At 44.7% G+C, this 27,415-nt stretch overlaps 1 protein-coding gene across 8 annotated transcripts in view; it reads left to right on the forward strand.

Moving 5' to 3' along the window:
• myo9aa (myosin IXAa) overlaps positions 1 to 27,415 on the forward strand; it is a 318,790-nt gene that overhangs the window by 131,249 nt on the left and 160,126 nt on the right. For 7 of the 8 annotated variants that reach the window (XM_059640175.1, XM_059640177.1, XM_059640182.1 and 4 more), the window contains exons 7-10: positions 7,134 to 7,234; positions 12,160 to 12,286; positions 13,526 to 13,615; positions 27,181 to 27,297. In XM_059640175.1, the coding sequence (XP_059496158.1) occupies positions 7,134 to 7,234; positions 12,160 to 12,286; positions 13,526 to 13,615; positions 27,181 to 27,297 (435 nt within the window). The remainder of the gene's footprint in view (positions 1 to 7,133; positions 7,235 to 12,159; positions 12,287 to 13,525; positions 13,616 to 27,180; positions 27,298 to 27,415) is intronic. The other variant, XM_059640179.1, reaches the window with a different exon arrangement.

A 27,415-nucleotide genomic window follows, 5' to 3' on the forward strand; every position in this document is an offset into this window, starting at 1 on the left:
TAAGTTCCACAGGAAGAAATATTGTTTAACCTAATGACAAGTATATATTGTATTAGCGCCCACAAATTATCTATTCAGCCAGAGGACTTAAAGACAGCTAAGACAGAAGTCTGACTTGTGCCATATTAAAACCTATAAATTGCTGAAGTATGTTCAGCAGGCCAAATATCTGTATCCGGTATTTAAATATTGTACAAAAAAATGGACAATTTCCTATTACTTGCCTGGTATTTTACCACTTAAAAGTTCCCAAATGTGGACAGGGAAACAATGAATTAAAGAAACCGAGAAAAATATCAAAAGTAGCCAATGCTATTCAAGTAGGCAGCTTGGGTCCCTAAAACCACTGTCTTTGAATCAAGGCTTCATTCTGTCCCAGGCTTTAGGTGCAAAACTTTGGCTGGTCCTCTGGGACTGTACAATTATAAGGGCTGCAATGTTGCTTGATGTGTTGAAACAGGTAGTTCTGTATAGATCAGAAATAAAACACTGGGATGCTGGAAGTTAAATCAAGTTGGAGATGCTGGAGATACAGACTGTAGAAGTGTAGGAATTTCCATCTTCTGGCAAACCTTGCTACAATATTTTAACTGATCATTTGCATCATAGCTGTTTGTCGGACCCTGATATGCATTCTAGCTTTTGAGTTATCTGTTAATTAAAACTATGTCAAAAAATACATCATGCCAGGAATAACCTGTCCTTTGGTATTGCTGAAATAAGGTTTGTCAAAGCTTTCTGCCTTGAACTCACCAGGAAAATTTGTAGGAGTACTAATTCAATTTTTATACTGATAAGAAGAGATTGGTTGGCTGGTAGACTCTGTTACAGATGTTGCAATGGAGAATGTAGCAGTTAGTGATGATAATGATCTGTCATGCTTTATTTAGATTTTAAACCAGGCACTCTGACTCTGATTTGTCCTAAGAGATGAACCATCAAATGGCTGTGACCTGCTTTGATGAGTTAAAGTAGGTGGAGTATATGAATTATCTGCAAATGACAAGGCCCTATGTATTAACGTATGTAGCTTCCTGTACATTCAAGTGTGCCATACTGCATGCTGAACTGACAGCATGATTGATATCAGTGAATTGATTGTTAGTGTAGTTATATGCACACTCAGAATTAAATAGCAAATGTTGTTCACTTGCAGAATCACTGCTAATGTAAGATACCTTCGTGAATTTTCCAAGTGTAGACTGGTTGGGTACAGTTCAGTATGTTGCTTATTGCGACCAACTAAAGAAGTATGCTGCTTGATATGATCTGAGGCCTTGCATTTTGGTTACCTTGCATCACACCTGTATTGAAATTCATATACCACATTATTAATTTGTGTAATAGGCAGAAAGTCTTTTTTAGCTTGACAACAACATCCTGTTGGTAGTAAATACCATTCACATTGCTATTGCAACAGTTGTTTCACACAGCCACTATAACAGAAAGGAATGTGCGCATACTGTTTCACCTTGGCAAAATGAGTGACAACCATTTGCTGGTTCATTTCAATTGGCAGTGTTCTAGCCAACCAGAGTCAACCTGTTTGGTTTAAAATTTAAACAAGGCTTGGCAGGGAGTTATTAATGATCATTAACCAGCTGCTGCATTCTTCTTAGTGACAGTTGTACCAGAGTCCACTTATTAATCAGTTTGCCAGCACTCTCTTCTCAAGTATCATTGTTGGTTTTCCCCTTTACTGATATTCTTTCAAATTGTCTTGACTAGTGCAAGACAAAAATGCTCCCAGTTCCGCGCTTACATACTATACATAACCAGCGGTTGTTGCCCATCCTTAATTATCCTTGAACTTAGTGGCTTGTTTGGCTATTTGAGAGGGCGTATAAGAGCCAACCACATTACAGTGGGCCTGGAGTCACACATAGGTCAGACTGTTTTAAGGATGGCAGATTGAAGGAAAGAAAAGATTAACCGAGATTTCCAATTCTTTTCTTGATTGCTATTGCTGAGACCGTAAGATATAGAAGCAGAATTGGGCTATTCAGCCCATCGTGTCTGCTGCTATGTTTGATTACGTCTGATATGTTTCTCAACCTTGTTCTCCTGCCTTCCCTTGATCCCCATACCAATCAAGAACCCATCTATCTCTGTCTTAAGTATACTCAATGGTGCAACCTGCAGTCCTCTGCAGCAATGAGTTCCACCAATTATCTACCCACCATCTGAACACATTCCTCCTCTCCGTTCTAACGGGTCATTCCTTTCAGTCTGAGGCTGTACCCTCAGGTCCTAGTTTGTCCTCCCAATGGAGACATCTCCATGTCCACTTTATCCAGGACTTTCAGTGTTCTATAAGCTTCAATCTGATCCCCACTCATTCATCTAAACTCTGAGTACACACCCAGAATCCTCAACTGCTCCTCATCTGACAAGCCCTTCATCATATGAATGATGCTTGTAAATCTCGTTTGGACCTTCTCCAGTGCCAGCACATCCATCCTTCAGTAAGGGCCCAAAACTGGTCTTGGTATTCCAAATGTGGTCTAACCAGAGCCTCAGCAGCACATCTCTGCTCTTGTATTCTAGCCCTCTTGATGCCAGCATCACATTTGTCTTCCTAACTGCCAAATTAATCTGGATGTTAACCTTAAGACATTCCTGAACTATGACTCCTAAGTCCCTTTGTGCTTCAGATTTCTGAAGCCTTTCCCCATTTAGAAAATGATTTTTCCTGCCAAAGTGCATAATCTCATACTTTGTGTTCCATCTGCACACTCTTCGCCCACTCTGCTCGTCCTTCTGCAGCCTCCCTGCTTCATAACACTACCTGTTACTCCATTATCATTATCATTAAACTCTAGATTTTACTCATTGAATTTAAATTCCATCAGCTGCCTTGGGATTTGGTGGGATTTGAACCCTCGTCCACAAAGTTAGGCCTTTGGGTTGCTAGTTAATTGTCATTACCAATACAACAGCATTTTCCTTCCTCTGTGAGCTTTCTGAGATACATGTTTGAAGTGCTGCATAAATTCTAGCATTTACTTCAACCCACAATAAATGTGACACCAGGAATTATGTGATATTATTTTGAGTTATTGTGGAGTCTCGTTTGTGACCCACTGTAATACAACTGCTGTCAGACTTTTCAGAATGAAAGCTGTGAAAATACTTCTGCAAACCATTTCTGTGCACATTGTTAAAAATCGAGTAATCATCACCTACAATGTAACAGTTGTTAAGTAGAATCCCTATAGTGTGGAAACAGGTCATTCAGCCCATTGAATCCACACTGACCTACCAAAGAGCATCTCACCCAGACCTCTAACCCTGTAACCCTGCATTCCCTGTGGCTAATCCACCTAGCTAGTACATTTTTGGACACTGTGGACATAGCATGGGCAGTCCACCTAACCTGCACACCTTTGGACTGTGGGAGGGAACTGAAGCGCCCAGCAGAAACCCACACAGACGTGGAGAGAATGTGCAAACTCCACACAGATCGTTGCCCAAAGGTGGAGTCGAACTCAGGTCCCTGGTGCAGTGAGGCAGCAGAGCTAACCACTGAGCCACTGTGCCACTATGTAAGTGCCGTTATATTTTCCTGTGTTTGTACACATAAAAGGAAGGTGGTCTCCATTTCTCATATTCATTTTGTTCATATAAAATCCTCAAAATGACTCAACTGTTACTTAAGTAAAGTATCAGATACCCTTTTGTAATGAAAACAGAGCATGTTGGAAATAGAGTTGTGGTCAGAGCACAAGTTAACATTTAAGGTTAACAAAGTGTGGAGCTGGATGAACACAGCAGGCCAAGCAGCATCTCAGGAGCACAAAAGCTGACGTTTCGGGCCTAGACCCTTTATCAGAGAGGCTCTCCGATAAAGGGTCTAGGCCCAAAACGTCAGCTTTTGTGCTCCTGAGATGCTGCTTGGCCTGCTGTGTTCATCCAGCTCCACACTTTGTTATCTTGGATTCTCCAGCATCTGTAGTTCCCATTATCTCTAACATTTAAGGTTGATGACTTCGCTCAGGTCAAGTATGTGTAGTATTACAGGAAGGCATTTATAGACCTAACTATCACAACCTCTATTTGAGATTTAGTCATGTCTGTGGCCACCAATAACCATCTAAGTAAGATGCCTCAAGATGGCTTAAAGTTAACAAGACGTGTTTGATTGCATTCTTCCACAATATCACCTTATCATTCTGTTTCGTCTTTCATTAAACATCTTTGAAATGGACCCTCTATGACTGTGCAACATGTTTGTAACCGTGTTACAATCATCCTACGTTATGCACATGTCATGGCTTGGAAGTTGAACATCTGAGCTGATATTGAGCAGGCATTTTCACTATTCGACTGATGGCTGAGTTTTAGACTGCCTATTTTCTTGAGACAGTGAACTCTTGCAACACAAACATTGCATACAGTAAACGGATCCAAGTGAACATGCTTTTTGATATTAAATAAAGTTGCATTGTTGTGAGTTTGTTCTTTGGGCTTTGCCCAGAATTACCCTCACTCACCTTTGGATTCCTCCCTGGCACCACATTAGAGGACATCTGTTCAACCACTAGTACACGTGATTAGTGTATTATGAGGCCAACTCTGACAGCTATTAAGTATTGGCAACCACTTAAAAAAGCAATAACAAGTGAACATCTTGAATCGGAAACTTTTTTTTTCCACTGGTGTCTCTTGTCAACCTTAAAAGCAACTGAGAATAAGTAGCAAAATTTGAGCAAAAACATTCCCATTCTCCCTTCCCTTCTTTACCTTTACCTTTACCTTGAAGTAATCTTTGCTTTGTGAAGACACCTGTCTTGATACATTCAAGATACATTCATGTATTTACATTCAATCACTAGCTCTTATCCCTATACTGCAGGACCATTGCTTCATCTGTGCAATGCGTGGATATTACTTGGATTTGCAAGATCTATAGCTCTTCTTACCTTAGTTCAGAGTGAGGGTGAATATGCCATCAAAATCTTTGGGACGGTATTGGGAGAATGCTGTTGGGATGCTGTTAAAGTTGCCTTGTTTTTAATAAGAAATTAACATTAGATTTTGTCTGTGCCGAGTTGTTCACAAAAGGCCCCATTACATTATCCATGGAGACACAAGGGAATTTTCCTGCCTGAAATTTATCTGCTAACTCACTTAACCAGCATAGATTAATTGATCATTCACCTCATTATTGGACGTGAGACTTTTCTGTGTCTTAATTGCCTGTGTTGTTTGCTTAAAAAAAAGCCCACAGTTGAACAATACTTGATTGGCTCGGAAGAGATTTGCTTTATCCCAAAATTATGAAAGGTGCAATGCAAATGTGTGTCTTTTTTTTAAATAAAAAGAGGATGACAGCACAAATCTTCCTCCATTAGAAGAGAAAGGTATTGCCAGTTGAAAGAGCGAGTGGCTAAGAGAGTTGTTTGAGGTAGGAGGGAGGCCATTTTAGAGGGTTGAACTGCAAATATCTGAATTTTCCATAACCTACAGGATTAGGTTTTCTCTGGCTCTGATCTTTAAGGTAACCATCTACCTTGATAATTTTGGCATTCCTTCAAAGCTGTTTGAACTTCTGATGGCATGTGTCTTAACAATGGAAAACGTGAAGTATCATCAATGTAAGAACTTTTCCTATTAGGATTGATTTTGTGTGTTTCCTCATTGTAAGTTTCATGGTGGAACTAATGGGAAGGAGACAATATCATTTGTTTGAATTGAATTTATGCCCTCAGTTGCATTTCCCCATAATATAATTTCCAACAGCTCTTTGATCAGCCTAATAGTTAGAAACAGGAGGCAATGAATTACGACTACAAAGCAGCCTTACTTATGAAGCAGACTGTGATTTATGATGAGAGTTATTTAAATAAGTTTTAAGTCAGTTTTCATCAACAGTAAAACCAACTTCAGAGCTGGAACCACTATCTTATTCTTTAGTCCAATATATTCCTTATTAATAAAATGTGAGGCTGGATGAACACAGCAGGCCAAGCAGCATCTCAGGAGCACAAAAGCTGACGTTTCGGGCCTAGACCCTTCATCAGAGAGGGGGATGGGGAGAGGGAACTGGAATAAATAGGGAGAGAGGGGGAGGCGGACCGAAGATGGAGAGTAAAGAAGATAGGTGGAGAGAAGTATAGGTGGGGAGGTAGGGAGGGGATAGGTCAGTCCAGGGAAGATGGACAGGTCAAGGAGGTGCGATGAGGTTAGTAGGTAGATGGGGGTGCGGCTTGGGGTGGGAGGAAGGGATGGGTGAGAGGAAGAACCGGTTAGGGAGGCAGAGACAGGTTGGACTGGTTTTGGGATGCAGTGGGTGGGGGGGAAGAGCTGGGCTGGTTGTGTGGTGCAATGCGGGGAGGGGACGAACTGGGCTGGTTTAGGGATGCAGTAGGGGAAGGGGAGATTTTGAAACTGGTGAAGTCCACATTGATACCATTAGGCTGCAGGGTTCCCAGGCGGAATATGAGTTGCTGTTCCTGCAACCTTCGGGTGGCATCATTGTGGCAGTGCAGGAGGCCCATGATGGACATGTCATCTAGAGAATGGGAGGGGGAGTGGAAATGGTTTGCGACTGGGAGGTGCAGTTGTTTGTTGCGAACTGAGCGGAGGTGTTCTGCAAAGCGGTCTCCAAGCCTCCGCTTGGTTAATATTCCTTATTGTTGGAAGAGGGTGAAAATCCGATTTCTGCTTTTATTCCCTACACTGTGAAGATGGATGTACATGTCTTTCAAAAAAAAACAATTGAACGTGATGAACCAGAAACAATCTGGGTCTGGATGTACTGGAACAACAGTCTTATAGCTACATAGGATTTAATGATTTATGAACAGATTGGGCATGAGGGAACAGAGTGTGAGAACAATGAATAGATTTTCCACTTCAAAGCATCACTGATCCTACTGTGAAGTTGTGTAATTGACTATATATTGCGTAAGGACAAGATTGGGCTTGGTAATAATGGTCTCTGCAGCAAAACAGCCGACGATGTTCAATGTTGAAACCCTCATATAAGAAATAGTAGAAGAGGATGACAAATACTTTTGAAAGGTTATTCCAGGAAAGAGCAGATACCTTGAGGGAGAAAGACTGAAAAACAAAAATGAAGTTATGTGAACAAGTTGTTTCTAACAACATTGTTTTCTTTCAAACTTTAGCAGGACAGTTTTTCTGTAGAGGGTGAGGATCTGAAACACGACTTTGAGCGCTTACAACTAGCCATGGAAATGGTTGGTTTCCTGCCGAAAACACGGAAGCGGTAAGATGAGATACTTAGAGAGACTGTGTGTGTGTGTGTGTGAGAGAGACTCTGTGCGAGTGAGAGTGGCTCAGTGTGAGTGTGGGTGGGCGGGGGGCACTGCGCGTGTGTGTGAGCGAGAACTGTACTGTCCAGGAGATTTTACAGATGTAGATCAGTGTGGTGTTGTCTCATGTAGTGCAACATGAAAGCAATATTGCAGTCAAGGCTGTTTGTACATGTACGCAATTTGGCTATCAGTCCCTGCTTGGCGATTCTTTGTTGTTGTGTACCTTGAGGTCTGCCTTGGAGGAGGCTTACCTGAAAATCAGAGGCTGACTGCTGAAGTGTCCCCGGACTGGGAGGGAACTTCCCAGTCTGGCAAATGTTGTGTGCTGTCCGTTCATCCTTGGACCTCAAAGTAAAGGAGCCATTAGGAGGTAGTGACCATAATATGATAGGTTTTAATCTGCAGTTTGAGAGGGAGAAGGGAGAATCAGAAGTGTCAATATTGCAGATGAGAAAAGGGAACTATGGAGCTATGAAGGAGGAGCTGACTAAAGTTCAATACCCTAGCAGGGATGGCAGTGGAACAACAATATTTCTGGATATCATGCAGAAGGTGCAGGATCAGTTCATTCCAAAGAGGAAGAAAGATCCTAAGGGGCGGCCGTGGCTGATGAGGGAAGTTAAGAACTGTATAAAGATAAAAGAGAACTATAACATAGCAAAGATAATGGGGACTGCAGATGCTGGAGAATCCAAGATAACAAAGTGTGAAGCTGGAATAACACAGCAGGCCAAGCAGCATCTCAGGAGCACAAAAGCTGACGTTTCGGACCTAGACCCTTCATCAGAGAGGGGGATGGGGAAAGGGTTCTGGAATAAATAGGGAGAGAGGGGGAGGCGGACTGAAGATGGAGAGAAAAGAAGGTAGGTGGAGAGGAGAGTATAGGTGGGGAGGTAGGAAAGGGATAGGTCAGTCCAGGGAAGACGGACAGGTCAAGGAGGTGGGATGAGGTTAGTAGGTAGGAAATGGAGGTGCGGCTTGAGGTGGGAGGAAGGGATGGGTGAGAGGAAGAACAGGTTAGGGAGGCGGAGACAGGCTGGGCTGTTTGTGGGATGCAGTGGGTGGAGGGGACGAGCTGGGTTGGTTGTGTGATGCAGTGTGAGGAGGGGACGAACTGGGCTGCTTTTGGGATGCAGTGGGGGGAAGGGGAGATTTTGAAGCTTGTGAAGTCCACATTGATACCATTGGGCTGCAGGGTTCCCAAGCGGAATATGAGTTGCTATTTCTGCAATCTTCGGGTGACATCATTGTGGCACTGCAGGAGGCCAATGATGGACATGTCATCTAAAGAATGGGAGGAGGAGTTAAAATGGTTTGCAACTGGGAGGTGCAGTTGTTTATTGCGAACCGAACGGAGGTGTTCTGCAAAGCAGTCCCCAAGCCCCTATCCATCCCCTATTCCCAATTCCTCCGCCTCCGCTGCATCTGCTCCCAGGATGAGGCATTCCACTCGCGCACATCCCAGATGTCCCAGTTCTTCAAGGACCGCAACTTTCCCCCCGCAGTGGTCGAGAACGCCCTTGACCGCGTCTCCCGCATTTCCCGCAACACATCCCTCACACCCCGCCCCCGCCACAACCGCCCCAAGAGGATCCCCCTCGTTCTCACCATCCCACCAACCTCCGGATACAACGCATCATCCTCCGACACTTCCGCCGCCTATAATCCGACCCCACCACCCAAGATATTTTTCCATCCCCACCCCTGTCTGCCTTCCGGAGAGACCACTCTCTCCGTGACTCCCTTGTTTGCTCCACACTCCCCTCCAACCCCACCACACCCGGCACCTTCCCCTGCAACTGCAGGAAGTGCTACACTTGCCCCCACACCTCCTCCCTCACCCCCATACCAGGCCCCAAGATGACTTTCCATATTAAGCAGATGTTCACCTGCACATCTGCCAATGTGGTGTATTGTATCCATTGTACCCGGTGTGGCTTCCTCTATATTGGGGAAACCAAGCGGAGGCTTGGGGACCGCTTTGCAGAACACCTCCGCTCGGTTCGCAACAAACAACTGCACCTCCCAGTCGCAAACCATTTTAACTCCCCCTCCCATTCTTTAGATGACATGTCCATTATGGGCCTCCTGCAGTGCCACAATGATGCCACCGGAAGGTTGCAGGAACAGCAACTCATATTCTGCTTGGGAACCCTGCAGCCCAAGGGCATCGATGTGGACTTCACCAGCTTCAAAATCTCTCCTTCCCACACTGCATCCCAAAACCGGCCCAGTTTGTCCCCTCCCCCCACTGCATCCCAACCGAGTCCAGCCTGTCTCTGCCTCCCTAACCTGTTCTTCCTCTCACCCATCCCTTCCTCCCACCCCAAGCCACACCTCCATTTCCTACCTACTAACCTCATCCCACCTCCTTGACCTGTCCATCTTCCCTGGACTGACCTATCCCCTCCCTACCTCCCCACCTATACTCTCTCCACCTATCTTCTTTTCTCTCCATCTTCGGTCCGCCTCCCCCTCTCTCCCTATTTATTCCAGAACCCTTTCCCCATCCCCCTCTCTGATGAAGGGTCTAGGTCCAAAATGTCAGCTTTTGTGCTCCTGAAATGGTTTTGGATAGACTGCTAGGTCTGAACGCTGATAAGTCCCCGGGATCTGATGGTCTATATCCCAGGGTACTTAAGGAGGTGGCTCTAGAAATCGTGGACGCATTGGTAATCATTTTCCAATGTTCTATAGATTCAGGATCAGTTCCTGCGGATTGGTTGGTGGCTAATGTTGTCCTACTTTTCAAGAAAGGAGGGAGAGAGAAAACAGTAAATTATAGACTGGTTAGCCTGACGTCAGTGGTGGGAAGGATGCTGGAGTCAATTATAAAAGATGAGATTACGACTCATTTGGATAGCAGTAACAGGATAGGTCAGATTCGGCATGGATTTACGAAGGGGAAATCATACTTGACTAATCTTCTGGAATTTTTTGAGGATGTATCTATGAAGATGGACAAGGGAGAACCAGTGGATGTAGTGTACCTGGACTTTCAGAAAGCCTTTAATAAAGTCCCACATAGGAGATTGGTGAACAAAATTAGGGCACATGGTCTTGGGGGCAAAACACTGACTTGGATTGAGAATTGGCTGGCTGACAGGAAGCAAAGAGTAGTGATAAACGGGTCCCTTTTGGAATCGCAGGCAGTGACCAGTGGGGTACCACAAGGTTCGGTGCTGGGACCGCAGCTATTTACGATGTATATTAATGATATAGATGAAGGCATTAAAAGTAATATTAGCAAATTTGCTGATGACACAAAGTTGAGTGGCAGTGCGAAATGTGAGGAGGATGTTATGAGAATACAGGGTGGCTTGGACAGGCTAGGTGAGTGGTTGGATGCATGGCAGATGCAGTTTAATGTGGATAAATGTGTGGTTATACACTTTGGTGGCAAGACCAGGACGGCAGATTCCTATCTAAATGGAGTCAAGTTAGGCAAAGGCGGAGTACAACGTGATCTAGTTGTTCTTCTACATCAGTCAATGAAAGCAAGCATGCAGGTACAGCAGACAGTGAAGAAAGCTAATAGCACGCTGGCCTTCATAACAAGAGGAATTGAGTATAGGAACAAAGAGGTCCTTCTGCAGCTGTACAGGGCCCTGGTCAGACCGCACCTGGAGTATTGTGTGCAGTTTTGGTCTCCAAATTTGAGGAAGGACATTCTTGCTATTGAGGGAGTGCAGCATAGGTTCACGAGGTCAATTCCTGGAATGGCGGGACTATCATACGTTGAAAGATTGGAGCGACTGGGCTTGTATACAGTTGAGTTTAGAAGGATGAGAGGGGATCTGATTGAGACGTATAAGATTATTAAGGGATTGGACACTGTGGAGGCAGGAAGCATGCTTCCGCTGATGGGTGAGTCCAGAACCAGAGGACACAGTTTAAAAATAAGGGGTAGGCCATTTAGAGCAGAGTTGAGGAAAAACTTCTTCACCCGGAGAGTGGTGGATATATGGAATGTTCTGCCCCAGAAGGCAGTGGAGGCCAACTCTCTGGATGCTTCCAAGAAAGAGATAGACAGCGCTCTTAAAGATAGTGGAATCAAGGGTTATGGGGATAAGGCAGGAACAGGCTACTGATTGTGCATGATCAGCCATGATCATAATGAATGGTGGTGCTAGCTCAAAGAGCCGGATGGCCTACTCCAGCACCTATTGTCTGTTGTCTATTAAGTACATTCAGGGTTGAGATAGACAAACCTTTAATCAGTAAAGGAATTGACGGTTATTGACAAAAGACCGGAAAGAGGAGTTGTATTCTCAGATCAACATTGATCTCACTGAATGGTGGAGCAGATTTGAATAGTCTATTTCTGCTCCTTTTTCTCATGTCTTATTAAGTTTTGACCAAAATAATACAGTTTTTAACCATTCCTTTTGCATACAAATAGAACTTTTCTAGACACGTGAGTTCAAGCAAATCTGCAATGCTATTTATCCCATGAAAACTCATTAAATCTTTGTTTCAGGAGCATGTTTGTGCTGTGTCATTATACATTGTTAAGCAGTTGATGGACTAAGGGTCCACAGTAACTCACTGTGTGGCCTTGTATCTTTTCTGAAAGTGTGAATATTAACATTTACCATTTGCTTCACAACAACAGTTTGGCTCTTTTGATTGGATAATTATGCCTAAAATGCATCTTTGGATACAAATTGTGTAATCACTATGAAGAAAAATACAATTGTTATAAACCTAGGAACTGTTTTCAAAAATTTGTCCAATTACAGGAGATCCTTCTTTTAGAAATATGTACATATTGTTTATTGGAAGTTTGATGTTCTATTATAGTTACAGGGTTATATATAGTTAGAGTTTTAGATGACATTAAAGCAAAATAATTTAAATTGCATTGTAATTACAGGATATTTAGCCTTCTGTCTGCAATTTTACACCTTGGGAACATAAAATACAAAAAGAAGACCTATCGAGATGATTCGGTTGACATTTGCAACCCAGAAGTGTTGCCCATTGTCTCAGAGCTTCTGGAGGTATTACAGTGGCTAATCTTATCAATTCAATGCTGTATTATAATAACTTCCATTCTCTATTAAATAACTAAAATCCTTCCTCTGAAGGGAATATATGGGTAATTGAGTATTGTTAATGCCATTATAAGTCCAAGTTGAGATGAGCCCAAAATTACATATTTCTTTGATACCTCAACCACGTAGTGAATAACACTAGACTTCCTGTCTAAATTGTACATTTCATCTTGTTTTTGGAAAGAATGAGCCACACTTTGCATGTGTAACAATAACAACTACTTGTAATTGTACATTAGATTTTGCAAAAAGTTCGGAAGTACTTTGTATGAGCATAATTGGACATAATTTTACACCAAGTTACATGTGAAGGTATTGAGGTAGATCAACAAAAACCTTGGTAGTGGTAGGATTTAAGAAATGTCTTAAAAGAGGAAAGAGAGTTTTCAAAATTGGAGAGTTTTCAGGAGGAAATGCCAGAACTTCAGGGTCTCAGCAGCTAAAGGCATGGCTGCCAATTGTGGAGCCATTAAAATTGTGGAAGGACATGAGGTCAGAATTGCTATGTCTGTTTATTTCTTGTTCTGGGAAGAAAATTATTCTGTACAGTGAATACTTTTGAAGGGTTTTGCATAAGCTAAATGATTTTCACTGTTTTGCGATTACAACTTTTTGGTTAATTTGGGTTGCATGGCGACTTAGTGGTTAGCACTGCTGCCTCATAGGGCCAGGGACCTGGATTCAATTCCACACCTGGGCAACTGTCTGTGTGGAGTTTGCATGTTCTCCCCATGTCCTCACTGCTTTCTGCCTGATTCTCCATTTTCTTCCCACAGTCCAAAGATGGTTAGGTGGATTGGTCATGTTAAATTGCCCATAGTGTCCAGGGATGTGTAAATTTGGTAGACTTGCCATGGGTAACACGGGATTACAGGGAAAAGGGTAGGAAGAAGCATCTGGATAAGGTGCTGTTTGGAGGGATAATGTGTACTCATTGAGCCAAATGGCTTGTTTCCAAACTGTTGGAATTCTAGAGAAGGTCTAACTCTATTGAAGTTGGGAAAGAAAACCAAATTTGCCAAATATTCCTGAATCCATGATAAAACTAGAAAAGTTAAAAATTCTTTGAATTAAAAACCTATCATGGAGGATTTAAAGCTACATTAATACCTAACTACTATTAACACTATGGAATTTCAAGTCACTTAAATATCATTTGCTTGGAATTCACTGATTTTTAATTAGGTTAAAGAAGATGCACTGTTTGAAGCACTGACCACCAGGAAGACTGTGACAGTTGGAGAGAGACTTATCCTGCCCTATAGACTATCTGAGGTAAATAAAAAGCAGTGTGTTGAATGCACACAGCATGTTTTCTATCTCACACTGGGTGCTATACTCTGAATAGCAAGTTGGTAGAGGAAAATTCAAAGCTAATCTTTATTTCAGGTATAACCTCATTCAGAATGCAACATTATGGGTAAATATCCCCTGACTTTACTGAACGCTTGTGTGCCACTTTATGGTTTTTATACAGCATGTCTTCATTTGCTTTGTTTCCCCATTGGTGAATAGATGGAAGGACTCCTGGGCTCGTTATCATGAATAGAGATAGTAGGAACTGCACATGCTGCAGAATCTGAGATAACAAGGTGTAGAACTGGATGAACACAGCAGGCCAAGCAGCATCATAGGACCAGTAAGGTCTAGGTCCGAAACGTCAGTTTTCCTGCTCCCCTGCTGCGTTCATCCAGCTCTACACCTTGTTATCTCTGATTATCACGAATGTTGGCTGCAGATGGAACAAATCCTGGTGTTGGACTTGTACCAAGAGTTGCTGGCCCAGAATTTGGGACGTTACTGCTGTGTGATAACAACTACATTGAAAACTCAGCCCAAAGTGAACTGGATAGGTTTTTAAGACAGTTGGTGATAGTTTCAACTGAGTCTAGCTATCAGTTCCAGATTTTTTACATTGAATTTAAAATCCATCTGTTGTTGCAGTGGGCTTAGAATCTTTGTTCTCAGAATAGAAAAAGCAAAATAATGCAGATGCTGGGAATCTGAAAAAAAAAGTTTAAAGAAACTCATTGGGTCTGACAGCATTTTGGAGAAAGAAACAAAGTTAATGTTTCGAGTTCAATATGATTGATCTGAAAAGAAGACTCCAGCCCAGTTCATCCCCTCCCCCCACTGCACCACACAACCAGCCCAGCTCTTCCCCTCCACCCACTGCATCCCAAAACCAGTCCAGCCTGTCTCTGCCTCCCTAACCTGTTCTTCCTCTCACCCATCCCTTCCTCCCACCCCAAGCCACACCTCCATCTCCTACCTACTAACTCATTCCACCTCCTTGACCTGTCCGTCTTCCCTGGACTGACCTATCCCCTCCCTGCCTCCCCACCTATACTCTCCTCTCCACCTATCTTCTTTTCTCTCCATCTTCGGTCCGCCTCCCCCTCTCTCCCTATTTATTCCAGAAACCTCACCCCATCCCCCTCTCTGATGAAGGGTCTAGGCCCGAAACATCAGCTTTTGTGCTCCTGAGATGCTGCTTGGCCTGCTGTGTTCATCCAGCCTCACATTTTGGTATCTTCATTTCAGACTTGAACTGGTCTCTCGGTTCAGGGGTAGGGACAATTCGTCAGTGCCACAAGAGGGCTGTAGTCCTGTGATATCAGCATCACACCACTGTTCTCTGTCCTGTGTGCTGAATTACCTATCCAATCAGTGCTGTGTCCAAGTGTATGTAATTCAATTGGTCCAAAAGGCGATGAGGGAAATTGGGATATTTTCCCGATTGGGAAACTTCTGTAATTATTAAAATATACAGTTCATCACCTTACCTGTAGTAAAATTATGACTTCCAAATTTGAGCATACATACTAACAAGGGCCAAAATAAACTTACAGACCATTTATTAATATTTTCTCAGTGTAATAAAGCTTGCTTGAGGTTCCTTAGCCATAGTTAGCCAAGTTCCCAATGAGATAAATGTGAGTATGCGAGGTCAGGATCCCTGTATCAGACCAGTAATCTCTAGAAAGAAATATGAACTTCTCAGTGTCTGATACAATTGCATGACACATTTTAAGACTTCTCTTATAAATGTTTGCTGATTAAACATCATATGGTAGGCAACTAATATGCTCAACTACAGAATTGGTATTTCCCAATCACTTAGTGCAATGAAAAAACACACTAAATTTATACGTTATGCTACATTCTAAGCAGACATGTAATCTTCTATATGAAAACTCAAGCACCTCCTGCCTTCAGCACCGTCTCTTGTCTCTTCTTCACCAGGATGGATCTTCCAGTATCCTTTTAAAACTGACTCCTTTCTTCATTTTTCTGAGTATGTCCACATGGATTTCTGGTAACAAGGCACCCTCTTGCTACTCCTTGGCTTTCACACTTCATAAGATTCATTTCTTCAAACAAGGAAGCTGTCTGTTACGGAACATTTAAATGGAGATAATGGAAAATCTATTTATCTTTGTATGCAAGTAGATTTATGTGTCATTCAGTAGGTATTTTTATTGCGATGGTATTAAGATGCGTTCGTAAGGGCATTGAGCAAAGGAGCTACCTCTTCAGTGGAGCTACAATCTGTGAGTATTGGGATTATTGTATCTGAGATGTGAGCAGAACTAGTCAAAAATCAAAGTGCATGAATTTCAAATGCAATGTCTTTGAGAAGATAGCTCACAATAATAGCTCATGCCAAGCTGAGAGATCCTGTACCATTGAGTTTCTTCTGTATGTCACACTACAGAGGTGGGGTGGTGTGTGTATGCTAATTAGATTTTCAGAACACTTTTTAACTTGTTTGTTTGCAGAATTTTGATATTTATTGGTTTGCTTTAGAGGTCATAATCCGTGACCAGCAATCTATCAAATGTCCACTACCACATTCCTCATCTATATCTGCACCCAATAGTACATAAATTTCTTAAATGTCCTTTTTGCCGGTATTCCCTCATGCACTTAGGAAATTCCAGTTAATCAACAATTGCACACCCTAAGCGCTGTTTCATTCAGTGTAAATCCTTTGTTACCCTGCCCTTGTCAGACTTTGCTTGTTCCCTTTTTCCAGCATTAAAGTACTCACTTGTGCATTCCTGATGCTTTTGCCCTCGTTCTCACACACCACCCCACCAACCTCCGGATACAACACATCATCCTCCAACACTTCCGCCATCTACAATCCGACCCCACCACCCAAGACATTTTTCCATCCCCACCCCTGTCTGCTTTCCGGAGAGACCACTCTCTCCGTGACTCCCTTGTTCGCTCCACACTGCCCTCCAACCCCACCACACCCAGCACCTTCCCCTGCAACCGCAGGAAAAGCTACACTTGCCCCCGCACCTCCTCCCTCACCCCTATCCCAGGCCCCAAGATGACTTTCCATATTAAGCAGATGTTCACCTGCACATCTGCCAATGTGGTATACTGCATCCACTGTACCCGGTGTGGCTTCCTCTACATTGGGGAAACCAAGCGGAGGCTTGGGGACCAGAGATAATGGGAACTGCAGATGCTGGAGATTCCAAGATAATAAAATGTGAGGCTGGATGAACACAGCAGGCCAAGCAGCATCTCAGGAGCACAAAAGCTGACGTTTCGGGCCTAGACCCTTCATCAGAGAGGGAGATGGGGGGAGGGAACTGGAATAAATAGGGAGAGAGGGGGAGGCGGACCGAAGATGGAGAGTAAAGAAGATAGGTGGAGAGGGTGTAGGTGGGGAGGTAGGGAGGGGATAGGTCAGTCCAGGGAAGACGGACAGGTCAAGGAGGTGGGATGAGGTTAGTAGGTAGCTGGGGGTGCGGCTTGGGGTGGGAGGAAGGGATGGGTGAGAGGAAGAACCGGTTAGGGAGGCAGAGACAGGTTGGACTGGTTTTGGGATGCAGTGGGTGGGGGGGAAGAGCTGGGCTGGTTGTGTGGTGCAGTGGGGGGAGGGGATGAACTGGGCTGGTTGAGGGATGCAGTGGGGGAAGGGGAGATTTTGAAACTGGTGAAGTCCACATTGATACCATATGGCTGCAGGGTTCCCAGGCGGAATATGAGTTGCTGTTCCTGCAACCTTCGGGTGGCATCATTGTGGCAGTGCAGGAGGCCCATGATGGACATGTCATCTAGAGAATGGGAGGGGGAGTGGAAATGGTTTGCGACTGGGAGGTGCAGTTGTTTGTTGCGAACTGAGCGGAGGTGTTCTGCAAAGCGGTCCCCAAGCCTCCGCTTGGTTTCCCCAATGTAGAGAAAGCCGCACCGGGTACAGTGGATGCAGTATACCACATTGGCAGATGTGCAGGTGAACCTCTGCTTAATGTGGAATGTCATCTTGGGGCCTGGGATGGGGGTGAGGGAGGAGGTGTGGGGACAAGTGTAGCATTTCCTGCGGTTGCAGGGGAAGGTGCCGGGTGTGGTGGGGTTGGAGGGCAGTGTGGAGCGAACAAGGGAGTCATTTTTCCAAGATAATAAAATGTGAGGCTGGATGAACACAGCAGGCCAAGCAGCATCTCAGGAGCACAAAAGCTGACGTTTCGGGCCTCGGATCCCCCTCGTTCTCACACACCACCCTACCAACCTCCGGGTACAACGCATTATCCTCCGACACTTCCGCTATTTACAATCCGACCCCACCACCCAAGACATTTTTCCATCCCCACCCCTGTCTGCTTTCCGGAGAGACCACTCTCTCCGTGACTCCCTTGTTCGCTCCACACTGCCCTCCAACCCCACCACACCCGGCACCTTCCCCTGCAACCGCAGGAAATGCTACACTTGTCCCCACACCTCCTCCCTCACCCCCATCCCAGGCCCCAAGATGACATTCCACATTAAGCAGAGGTTCACCTGCACATCTGCCAATGTGGTATACTGCATCCACTGTACCCGGTGCGGCTTTCTCTACATTGGGGAAACCAAGCGGAGGCTTGGGGACCGCTTTGCAGAACACCTCCGCTCAGTTCGCAACAAACAACTGCACCTCCCAGTCGCAAACCATTTCCACTCCCCCTCCCATTCTCTAGATGACATGTCCATCATGGGCCTCCTGCACTGCCACAATGATGCCACCCGAAGGTTGCAGGAACAGCAACTCATATTCCGCCTGGGAACCCTGCAGCCATATGGTATCAATGTGGACTTCACCAGTTTCAAAATCTCCCCTTCCCCCACTGCATCCCTCAACCAGCCCAGTTCATCCCCTCCCCCCACTGCACCACACAACCAGCCCAGCTCTTCCCCCCCACCCACTGCATCCCAAAACCAGTCCAACCTGTCTCTGCCTCCCTAACCGGTTCTTCCTCTCACCCATCCCTTCCTCCCACCCCAAGCCGCACCCCCAGCTACCTACTAACCTCATCCCACCTCCTTGACCTGTCCGTCTTCCCTGGACTGACCTATCCCCTCCCTACCTCCCCACCTACACCCTCTCCACCTATCTTCTTTACTCTCCATCTTCGGTCCGCCTCCCCCTCTCTCCCTATTTATTCCAGTTCCCTCCCCCCATCCCCCTCTCTGATGAAGGGTCTAGGCCCGAAACGTCAGCTTTTGTGCTCCTGAGATGCTCCTTGGCCTGCTGTGTTCATCCAGCCTCACATTTTATTATCTTGGAGGCTTGGGGACCGCTTTGCAGAACACCTCCACTCAGTTTGCAACAAACAACTGCACCTCCCAGTCGCAAACCATTTCCACTCCCCCTCCCATTCTTTAGATGACATGTCCATCATGGGCCTCCTGCAGTGCCACAATGATGCCACCCGAAGGTTGCAGGAACAGCAACTCATATTCCGCCTGGGAACCCTGCAGCCTAATGGTATCAATGTGGACTTCACCAGTTTCAAAATCTCCCCTTCCCCCACCGCATCCCTAAACCAGCCCAGTTCGTCTCCTCCTCCCACTGCACCACACAACCAGCCCAGCTCTTCCCCTCCACCCACTGCATCCCAAAACCAGTCCAACCTGTCTCTGCCTCCCTAACCTGTTCTTCCTCTCACCCATCCCTTCCTCCCACCCCAAGCCGCACCCCCATCTACCCACTAACCTCATCCCACCTCCCTGACCTGTCCATCTTCCCTGGACTGACCTATCCCCTCCCTACCTCCCCACCTGTACTCTCTCCACCTATCTTCTTTACTCTCCGTCTTCGGTCCGCCTCCCCCTCTCTCCCTATTTATTCCAGAACCCTCACCCCATCCCCCTCTCTGATGAAGGGTCTAGGCCCGAAACGTCAGCTTTTGTGCTCCTGAGATGCTGCTTGGCCTGCTGTGTTCATCCAGCCTCACATTTTATTATCTTGGATTCTCCAGCATCTGCAGTTCCCATTATCTCTCAATTACTGCTGGTCTTTGCATTGACTTTATCTTTCTCAGTTCTCTGTTTGCTGATCGTTGCAATCTCACATCTGTGCTGCTGGCTTTCAGCTTCCAGTAGATTGAACCAAGAAGTTTTCAAGTAGATAGGCCAGGATTAATTGAATAAGACTTGAAAATTGGTGACAAAGATAAAACTGTTAAAATTGAAAGTTTTGAGTAAACAAGCTATACTTCTGGTTTGATTGAAAAATTTAGATGAAACTATTAACCCGTTTCAAGTTGAGATATACTGATCCTGTCAGGTGAAGAACAACTGGGGAAAATAGCAATGTTCCTTCTTGCAAGTGTAACAGCAACAAAGGAATGGATGTGACTTGATTGCAAAATGCAGACTTTGCTATCATGTATTTTTGGATCTTGGATGAGATGTTAGAGACTTGAAGGTGTGCCATCAGTTTGATTTTATAAACAAAGCCTGACAAATCTTTGCAAGTATTGTGAATTGTCAGGAGTTTAGTGTTAAACCTCAAGATGATAAGGGTAAACTGATAATATGGACAGATATAATAGGAACTGCAGATGCTGGAGAACCTGAGATAACAAGGTGTGGAGCTGGTGGAACACGGCAGGCCAAGCAGCATCTTAGGAGCACAAGAGCTGACATGTCGGGCCGAGACCCATCATCAGAAATGGAGGAGGGGAAGAGGGTTCAGAAATAAATAGGGAGGGAAGGGCAGGAGGATCGAAGATAATTAGAAGAGAAGATGGAACATAGAACATTGCAACACAGTACAGGCCCTTCGGCCCTCGATGTTGTGCCGACCTGTCATACCGATCTCAAGCCCATCTAACCTACACTATTCCATGTACATCCATATGCTTATCCAATGACGACTTAAATGTACCTAAAGTTGGCAAACCTACTGTCGTTGCAGGCAAAGCATTCCATTCCCTTACTACTCTCTGAGTAAATAAACCACCTCTGACATCTGTCCTACATCTTTCAGTCCTCAATTTAAAGCTATGCCCCCTCGTGCTCGCCGTCACAATCCTAGGAAAAAGGCTCTCCCTATCCACCCTATCTAACCCTCTGATTATTTTTTTATGTTTCAATTAAGACCTGTCAACCTTCTTCTCTCGAACAAAAACAGCCTCAAGTCCCTCAGCCTTTCCTCATAAGACCTTCCCTCCATACCAGGCAACATCCTAGTAAATCTCCTCTGCACCCTTTCCAAAGCTTCCACATCCCTCTTATAATGCGGTGACCAGAACTGTACGCAATACTCCAAGTGCGGCCGCACCAGAGTTTTGTGCAGCTGCAGCATAACCTCTTGGTTCCGGAACTCGATCCCTCTATTAATAAAAGCTAAAACACTGTATGCCTTCTTAACAGCCCTGTCAAGGTGGGTGGCAACTTTCAAGAATCTGTGTACATGGACACCGAGATCTCTGCTCATCTACACTACCAAGAATCTTACCATTAGCCCAGTACTTTGCCTTCCGGTTACTCCTACCAAAGTGCATCAACCTCACACTTGTCCGCATTAAACTCCATTTGCCACCTCTCAGCCCAGGTCTGCAGCTTATCTATGTAGGAGGAGAGGAGACAGACAAGTTTAAGAGGTGGGGATGGAGCCAGTGAAGGTGAGTGTAGGTGGGGAGGTAGGGAGTAGATAGGTCAGTCCAGGGAGGATGGACAGGCCAAGAGGGCGGGATGAGGCCAGTAAGTAGGAAATGGGGGTACAGCTTGAGGTGAGAGGAAGGGATAGGTGAGAGGAAGAACAGGTTAGGGAGGCAGCGACAAGCTGGGCTGGTTTTGGGATGCGTGGGGTGAGGGGATGTTTTGAAGCTTGTGAAATCCACATTTATACCGTTGGGCAGCAAGGTTCCCAAGCGGAATATGAGTTGCTTGTTCCTGCAACCTTCAGGTGGCATCATTGTGGCACTGCAGGAGGCCCAGGATGGACATGTCGTCTGAGGAATGGGAGGGGGAGTTGAAATGGTTTGCGAGTGGGAGGTGCAGCTGTTTATTGCGAACCGAGCTGAGGTGTTCTGCAGAGCCGTTCCCAAGCCTCCACTTGGTTTCGCCAATGTAGAGGAGGCCACAACGGGTGCAGTGGATGCAGTATACCACATCACCAGATGTGCTAATGGACCTCTGCTTGATGTCGAAAGTCATCTTGGGGCCTGGGATGGGGGTGAGGGAGGAGGTGTGAGGGTAGGTGTAGCACTTCCTGCGGTTGCAGGGAAAAGTGCCGGGTGTGGTGGGGCTGGAGTGGAGTGTGGAGCAGACAAGGGAGTCACGGAGAGAGTGGTCCTTCCGGAAAGCAGACAAGGGTGGGGAGGGAAGAATCGCTTTGGTGGTGGGGTCGGATTGCAGATGGTGGAAGTGTCAGAGGATGATGCGTTGGATCCGGAGGTTGGTGGGGTGGTTTGTGAGGACTAGGGGGATTCTCTTTTGGTTGTTATTGCGGGGACGGGGTGTGTGGGATGAGTTGCGGGAAATGTGGGAGACGCGGTTGAAGGCGTTCTCAACCACTGCGGGAGTTGGGGGTGGGGGGCCGCGGGTAGTTGCGGTCGTTGAAAAGCAAACACATCTGAGATGTACGGGAGTGGTATGCCCCATCCTGGGCGCAGATGCAGCCGAGGCCAAGGAATTGGGAATAGGGGATGGCATTTTTGATCCACTTCAGCAACACACCTTCCACCCCAACCTTAAGATCACCTGGATTATCTCTAACACCTCCCTCATCTTCCTGGACCTCTCTGTTTCAATCTTGGGCAACCACCTAGAAACTGATATCCATTTCAAGCCTATCGACTCCCACAGCTACCTCGAATACACCTCCTCCCACCCACCTTCCTGCAGTAATGCCATTCCCTATTCCCAATTCCTCCACCTTCGCCACATCTGCTCCCAGTATGAGGCATTCCACTCCTGTACATCTCAGATGTCCTCGTTTTTCAACGACCGCAACATCCGCTGCCACCCCCGACCCCTGGGGAAGTGGTCGGGAACGCCCTCGAACACTTCTCCCACATTTCCCGCAATTCAACCCTCACACCCCGTCCCCGCAATAACAGCCAAAAGAGAATCCCCCTTGTCCTCACGTACTACCCCACCAACCTCAGGATCCTGCTCATTATCCACCGATATTTCCGCCATCTGCAATCCGATCCCACCACCAAAGACATTTTTCCCTCTCCACCCTTGTCTGCTTTCCAGAAGGACCACTCGCTCCGTGTCTCCCTTGTCCGCTCCACACTTCCCTCCAGCCCCACCACACCCGGCACTTTTCCCTGCAACCGCAGGAAGTGCTACACCTGCCCCCACGCTTCCCTCACCCCCATCCCAGGCCACAAGAAGACTTTCCACATCAAGCAGATGTTCACTAGCACATCTGCTAATGTGGTATACTACATGCGCTGTACCCATTGTGGCCTCCTTTACATCGGGGACCACTTTGCGGAACACCAACGCTTGGTTCGCAGTAAACAGCTGCACCTCCCACTCGCGAACCATTTCAACTCTCCGTCCCATTCCTTAGATGACATTTCCATCCTGGGCCTCCTGCAGTGCCACAATGATGCTGCCTGAATGTTGCAGGAACAGCAACTCATATTCCACTTGGGAACCTTGCAGCCCAATGATATCAATGTGGATTTCACAAGCTTCAAAATCTTCCCTCCCCCCATGCACCCCAAAACCAGTCCAGCTCATCCCCACCCCCCCCACACCGTGTTCTTTCTCTCACCTATCCCCTCTTCCCACCTCAAGCCGCACCTCCATTTCCTACGTACTAACCTCATCCCGCCTCCTTGACTTGTCTGTCCTTCCTGGACTGACCTATCTCCTCCCTACCTCCCCACCTACACTCACCTTTACTGGCTCCATCTCTGCTTCTTTAACTTATCTGTCTCCCCTCTACCTATCTTCTCCTCTATCTATCTTCAATCGGCCTCCCCCTCTCTCCTTATTTATTTCAGAACCTGCTTCCCCTCCCCCATTTCTGATGCAGGGTCTAGGTCCGACATGTCAGCCCTTGTGCTCCTAAGATGTTGCTTGGTCTGCTGTGTTCATCCAGCTCCACAACTTGTTATGTGGACAGATATATAAGTTTAATGCAAAAAACTTTGACATGTTACATTTTGAAAGAAAGAATGAAGAGAGACAATTTAAAACAAAAAGTAAAATTCTAAAACAGGTATTGGAACAGAGTTTTGAGGGTTAAATATGCAAAAATATTTGAAGGTATTAGGACAGGTCAAGAGAACTGTTAAGTCTCTGAATCTTTGACTTTACACATGAGAGTATGAACACATGAGCATAAGAGTACAAAAAAACAAAAATTATGGTCAACCTTTTTAAAAGGTCAGTATGACCTCAACTGGAATCTGGCCACCAGACTTTAGAAGGACGTGCAGGTACTAGCAAAGATGCAGAAAATACTCAAGGAAATGATTTCAGGGATGGGGGTGCTGGGTTGCTTCGTGACATTGGAGAAGCTTTGACTGTTCTCTTTAGAGAAGGCCAAGAAGATGTTTGGAAAATTAAATGTTACTGTTTATTGGTAAGTAATAGGATATATAAGTCGTACATTTTGCCACTTCAGTACAGGTGTTGATGAGATCTGTGTACAGTTTGGACTCCTTGTATAAGAAGGGATATAATTGCAGTTTGGAGAAAATTCACTTAACTAATTCCTGGGATGAAAACATTACCTAGTAGAGATCTCAGACGTGATTGACGGTGTCTGCACAGAAGATTTTACCTCTTATGGGAGAGAATGGGAGAAAATAGGTTAAGTGAGATGCTGCTTGGCCTGCTGTGTTCATCCAGCTCCACACTTTGTTATCTCGGATTATCCAGCGTCTGCAGTTCCCGTTATTTTTGAGGCCATAATCTGATCAGCAATAGTTACTAACTGTTGGAGCAGGCTTAAAGAACCAGATGGCTGGTTTCTAATATGTGTGTTCATATGTATTTATTTGATAGAGGTATTAAATCACAAAGGGTCTTGACAAAGTAGATGGAGAAAAAAAAATCCCCTGGGCAGAAGGGTTAAGAACTAGATGACATTATTTTGGCATGCACCTTATAATGGTGACATGAGCTATGGGAGAGGACTGAAGAGTAGGACCAGCTATTTTGATCTTACAGGGAGGTAGCATTGGTGCACATGGCCGAACGCCTACTTCCTATGCTGTAATCTCTCCAGAATTCTATTGTTGATCTTTTGACTGAAGTTTATAAAAATTAATTAAAAAAGAGGAACAAATGTCATTCCTAAAAATAACTGAGAAAAATGAAGATAATATTGAATATACATGGGCAGACACTTTTTGTTGCAGACACTTTGTATAACCTGATGACTGGTTTACGCTAAAATATTATCTAGTCTTTTGTATTTTCTGAAGTTAGCAGGCCTACAGTGTATTGTCAGAATTCACTGCTTTACTTCAATTACCTGGCACTTCTAGTTTTCTCTTCAACTTGTTAGAAATTAGCTCTCAGAGCTGTGCTCAATTATAGAGTCATGGAGTCGTACAGCATGGAAACAGACTCTTCAGTCCAACTTGACCATGTTCCCAACCTAAATTAGTCCTGCCTACCTACATTTGGCCCATATCCCTCCAAACCTTTCCTATTCATATACTTATCCAAATGTCTTTTAAATGTTCTAACTGTACCTGCATCCATCGCTTCCTCTGGCGGTCATCCCACACACTTACCCTACTCTGTTAAAACAGAAAAGTTGCCCCTAATGTCATTTTTAAATCTTTTCTCCTCTCACCTTAAAAATAGGGAAAATGCCTTTGCTGTTCACCTTATTTGTGCCCCTCCTGGTTTTACAAGCATCTATAAGGTCACCTCTCAAACACCTATGTTCCAAAAGCCCCAGTCTATTTTTATAACTCAAACCCTCCATTTCCAGCAATACCCTGGTAAATCTTTTCTGAATCGCCTCCAATTTAACAATATCCTTCCTATAACAGGGCAACCAGAATGGCACACTGTACTCCTAAAGTGGCTTCACTAACATCCTGTACAACCTCAACGTGATATTTCATTTGTATTGGCTTGGAGCAATACTAACATGTAAAATAATTAGAGGGTTAGATAGGGTGGATAGGATAGTGACGGTGAGCACGAGGGGGCATAGCTTTAAATTGAGGGGTGAAAGATATAGGACAGATGTCAGAGGTAGTTTCTTTACTCGGAGAGTAGTAAGGGAATGGAATACTTTGCCTGCAACGGTAGTAGATTCGCCAACTTTAGGTACATTTAGTCATCATTGGACAAGCATGTGGACATACATGGAATAGTGTAGGTTAGATGGGCTTCAGATTGGTATGACAGGTCGGCACAACATCAAGGGCTGAAGGGCCTGTACTGTGCTGTAATGTTCTGTGTTCTAAAAGTAAAACCTTTAAATTCATAAAATAAGTTTGCCAGAACATACGCACCAAACTTGCCTGTAGTTAGCCCTCTACATTTCAAATTCACTGAGATCTAGTAATATAATTTAAACGCACTCATTAGAAAGGTAATGATCAATTCCTAGTTCCTTATCTCAGGATGTCCCACAGTGCTTTGCAACCAATGAGTTAACCTTTTGAAGTGTTGTTACGTCGGCAAAGTATCCAGTAGTCGAGCAATAAGTCATAACATAGTGAACAAGATGGATGAATAGTTAATTTGCTTTGGATCACCTTGCTGAGGACACCCCCTGTTGTTGTTTTAACTAATGGATCTCTACATCCATCCAAGCCAGCAGTTAACCAAACTTCAGTTTCACATGTTACCTCAAAAATGATGACTACAGAAATTGAAGTTTCTTTAATTTAATGAACTGATCCAAGGCACTTTACTGGAGCATGACTCCAATCCCCCATATGATGATTCTAGCGTAGGTGACCAAAAGCTTTCTCAAAAAGATCACTTTCAAGCAGTGACATAAAGGAATTAGTTTGGAGGATGCACTAGGGGCCATAAATAGAGGAACACATATTGGTCTACAACTTAACTGTGTCCCTTGATTATGGGCTCAATTGACAATGGGACTTGACTGCACTACCTTTCACTCAGAAGTTAGTCCTATTATTGAGCCAAGGCTGATATTTGGCTAAACTGGTGACAGGAGAAGCTTACCAAACCAGCATCGACTTATATATTTTTAAGATCACAAGAAACACTTGCAATATTTAATTAACCAGTTCTGAAGACCAGTCATACTGAATTCACAATTTTAATTCTGTTCCCCTCCCCACATGCTGCCAGACTGTTGAGTTCCTTAAGCATTGTGTTTGTTTCCAGCATTTACAGTATTTGGCTTTTATTTAATTACTACTTTAACAGCTAAAATTATAACCTGTAACTAGTTGTTGTACATGCATTGTGGCCCCAGGAGCTTTTTTGCTGCCATTCTGAGAGCTCTGCCTTAGTGGACAAATACAAGAATTTTGAAATCCATCAATTGAGGAGCATTTATAATATTTTCTGAGTGTTGCCATAAGGTTTTCAGTTTATACTGTATGTTGCCCATCAGTACTTGCCAATTTGTTGTATTTTAGGCAATAACTGTACGTGACTCCATGGCTAAGTCACTCTACAGTGCCCTATTTGACTGGATAGTATTCCGAATCAACCATGCACTCCTTAACAGTCGTGACCTAGAAGAACGCCAGAAGGTGAGTTAGATCAAATAAATCTGACAGATCATTCTTCAACTAATAGTTTGGTCAGGTCATCTCTGAAATTCATGCATGTAAATGACAAAGCCATAACGCATTTTAACCATTTTTCTAT

The sequence above is a fragment of the Stegostoma tigrinum genome, chromosome 36 (assembly GCF_030684315.1).
Source record: "Stegostoma tigrinum isolate sSteTig4 chromosome 36, sSteTig4.hap1, whole genome shotgun sequence".
NCBI classification, from domain to species: domain Eukaryota; kingdom Metazoa; phylum Chordata; class Chondrichthyes; order Orectolobiformes; family Stegostomatidae; genus Stegostoma; species Stegostoma tigrinum.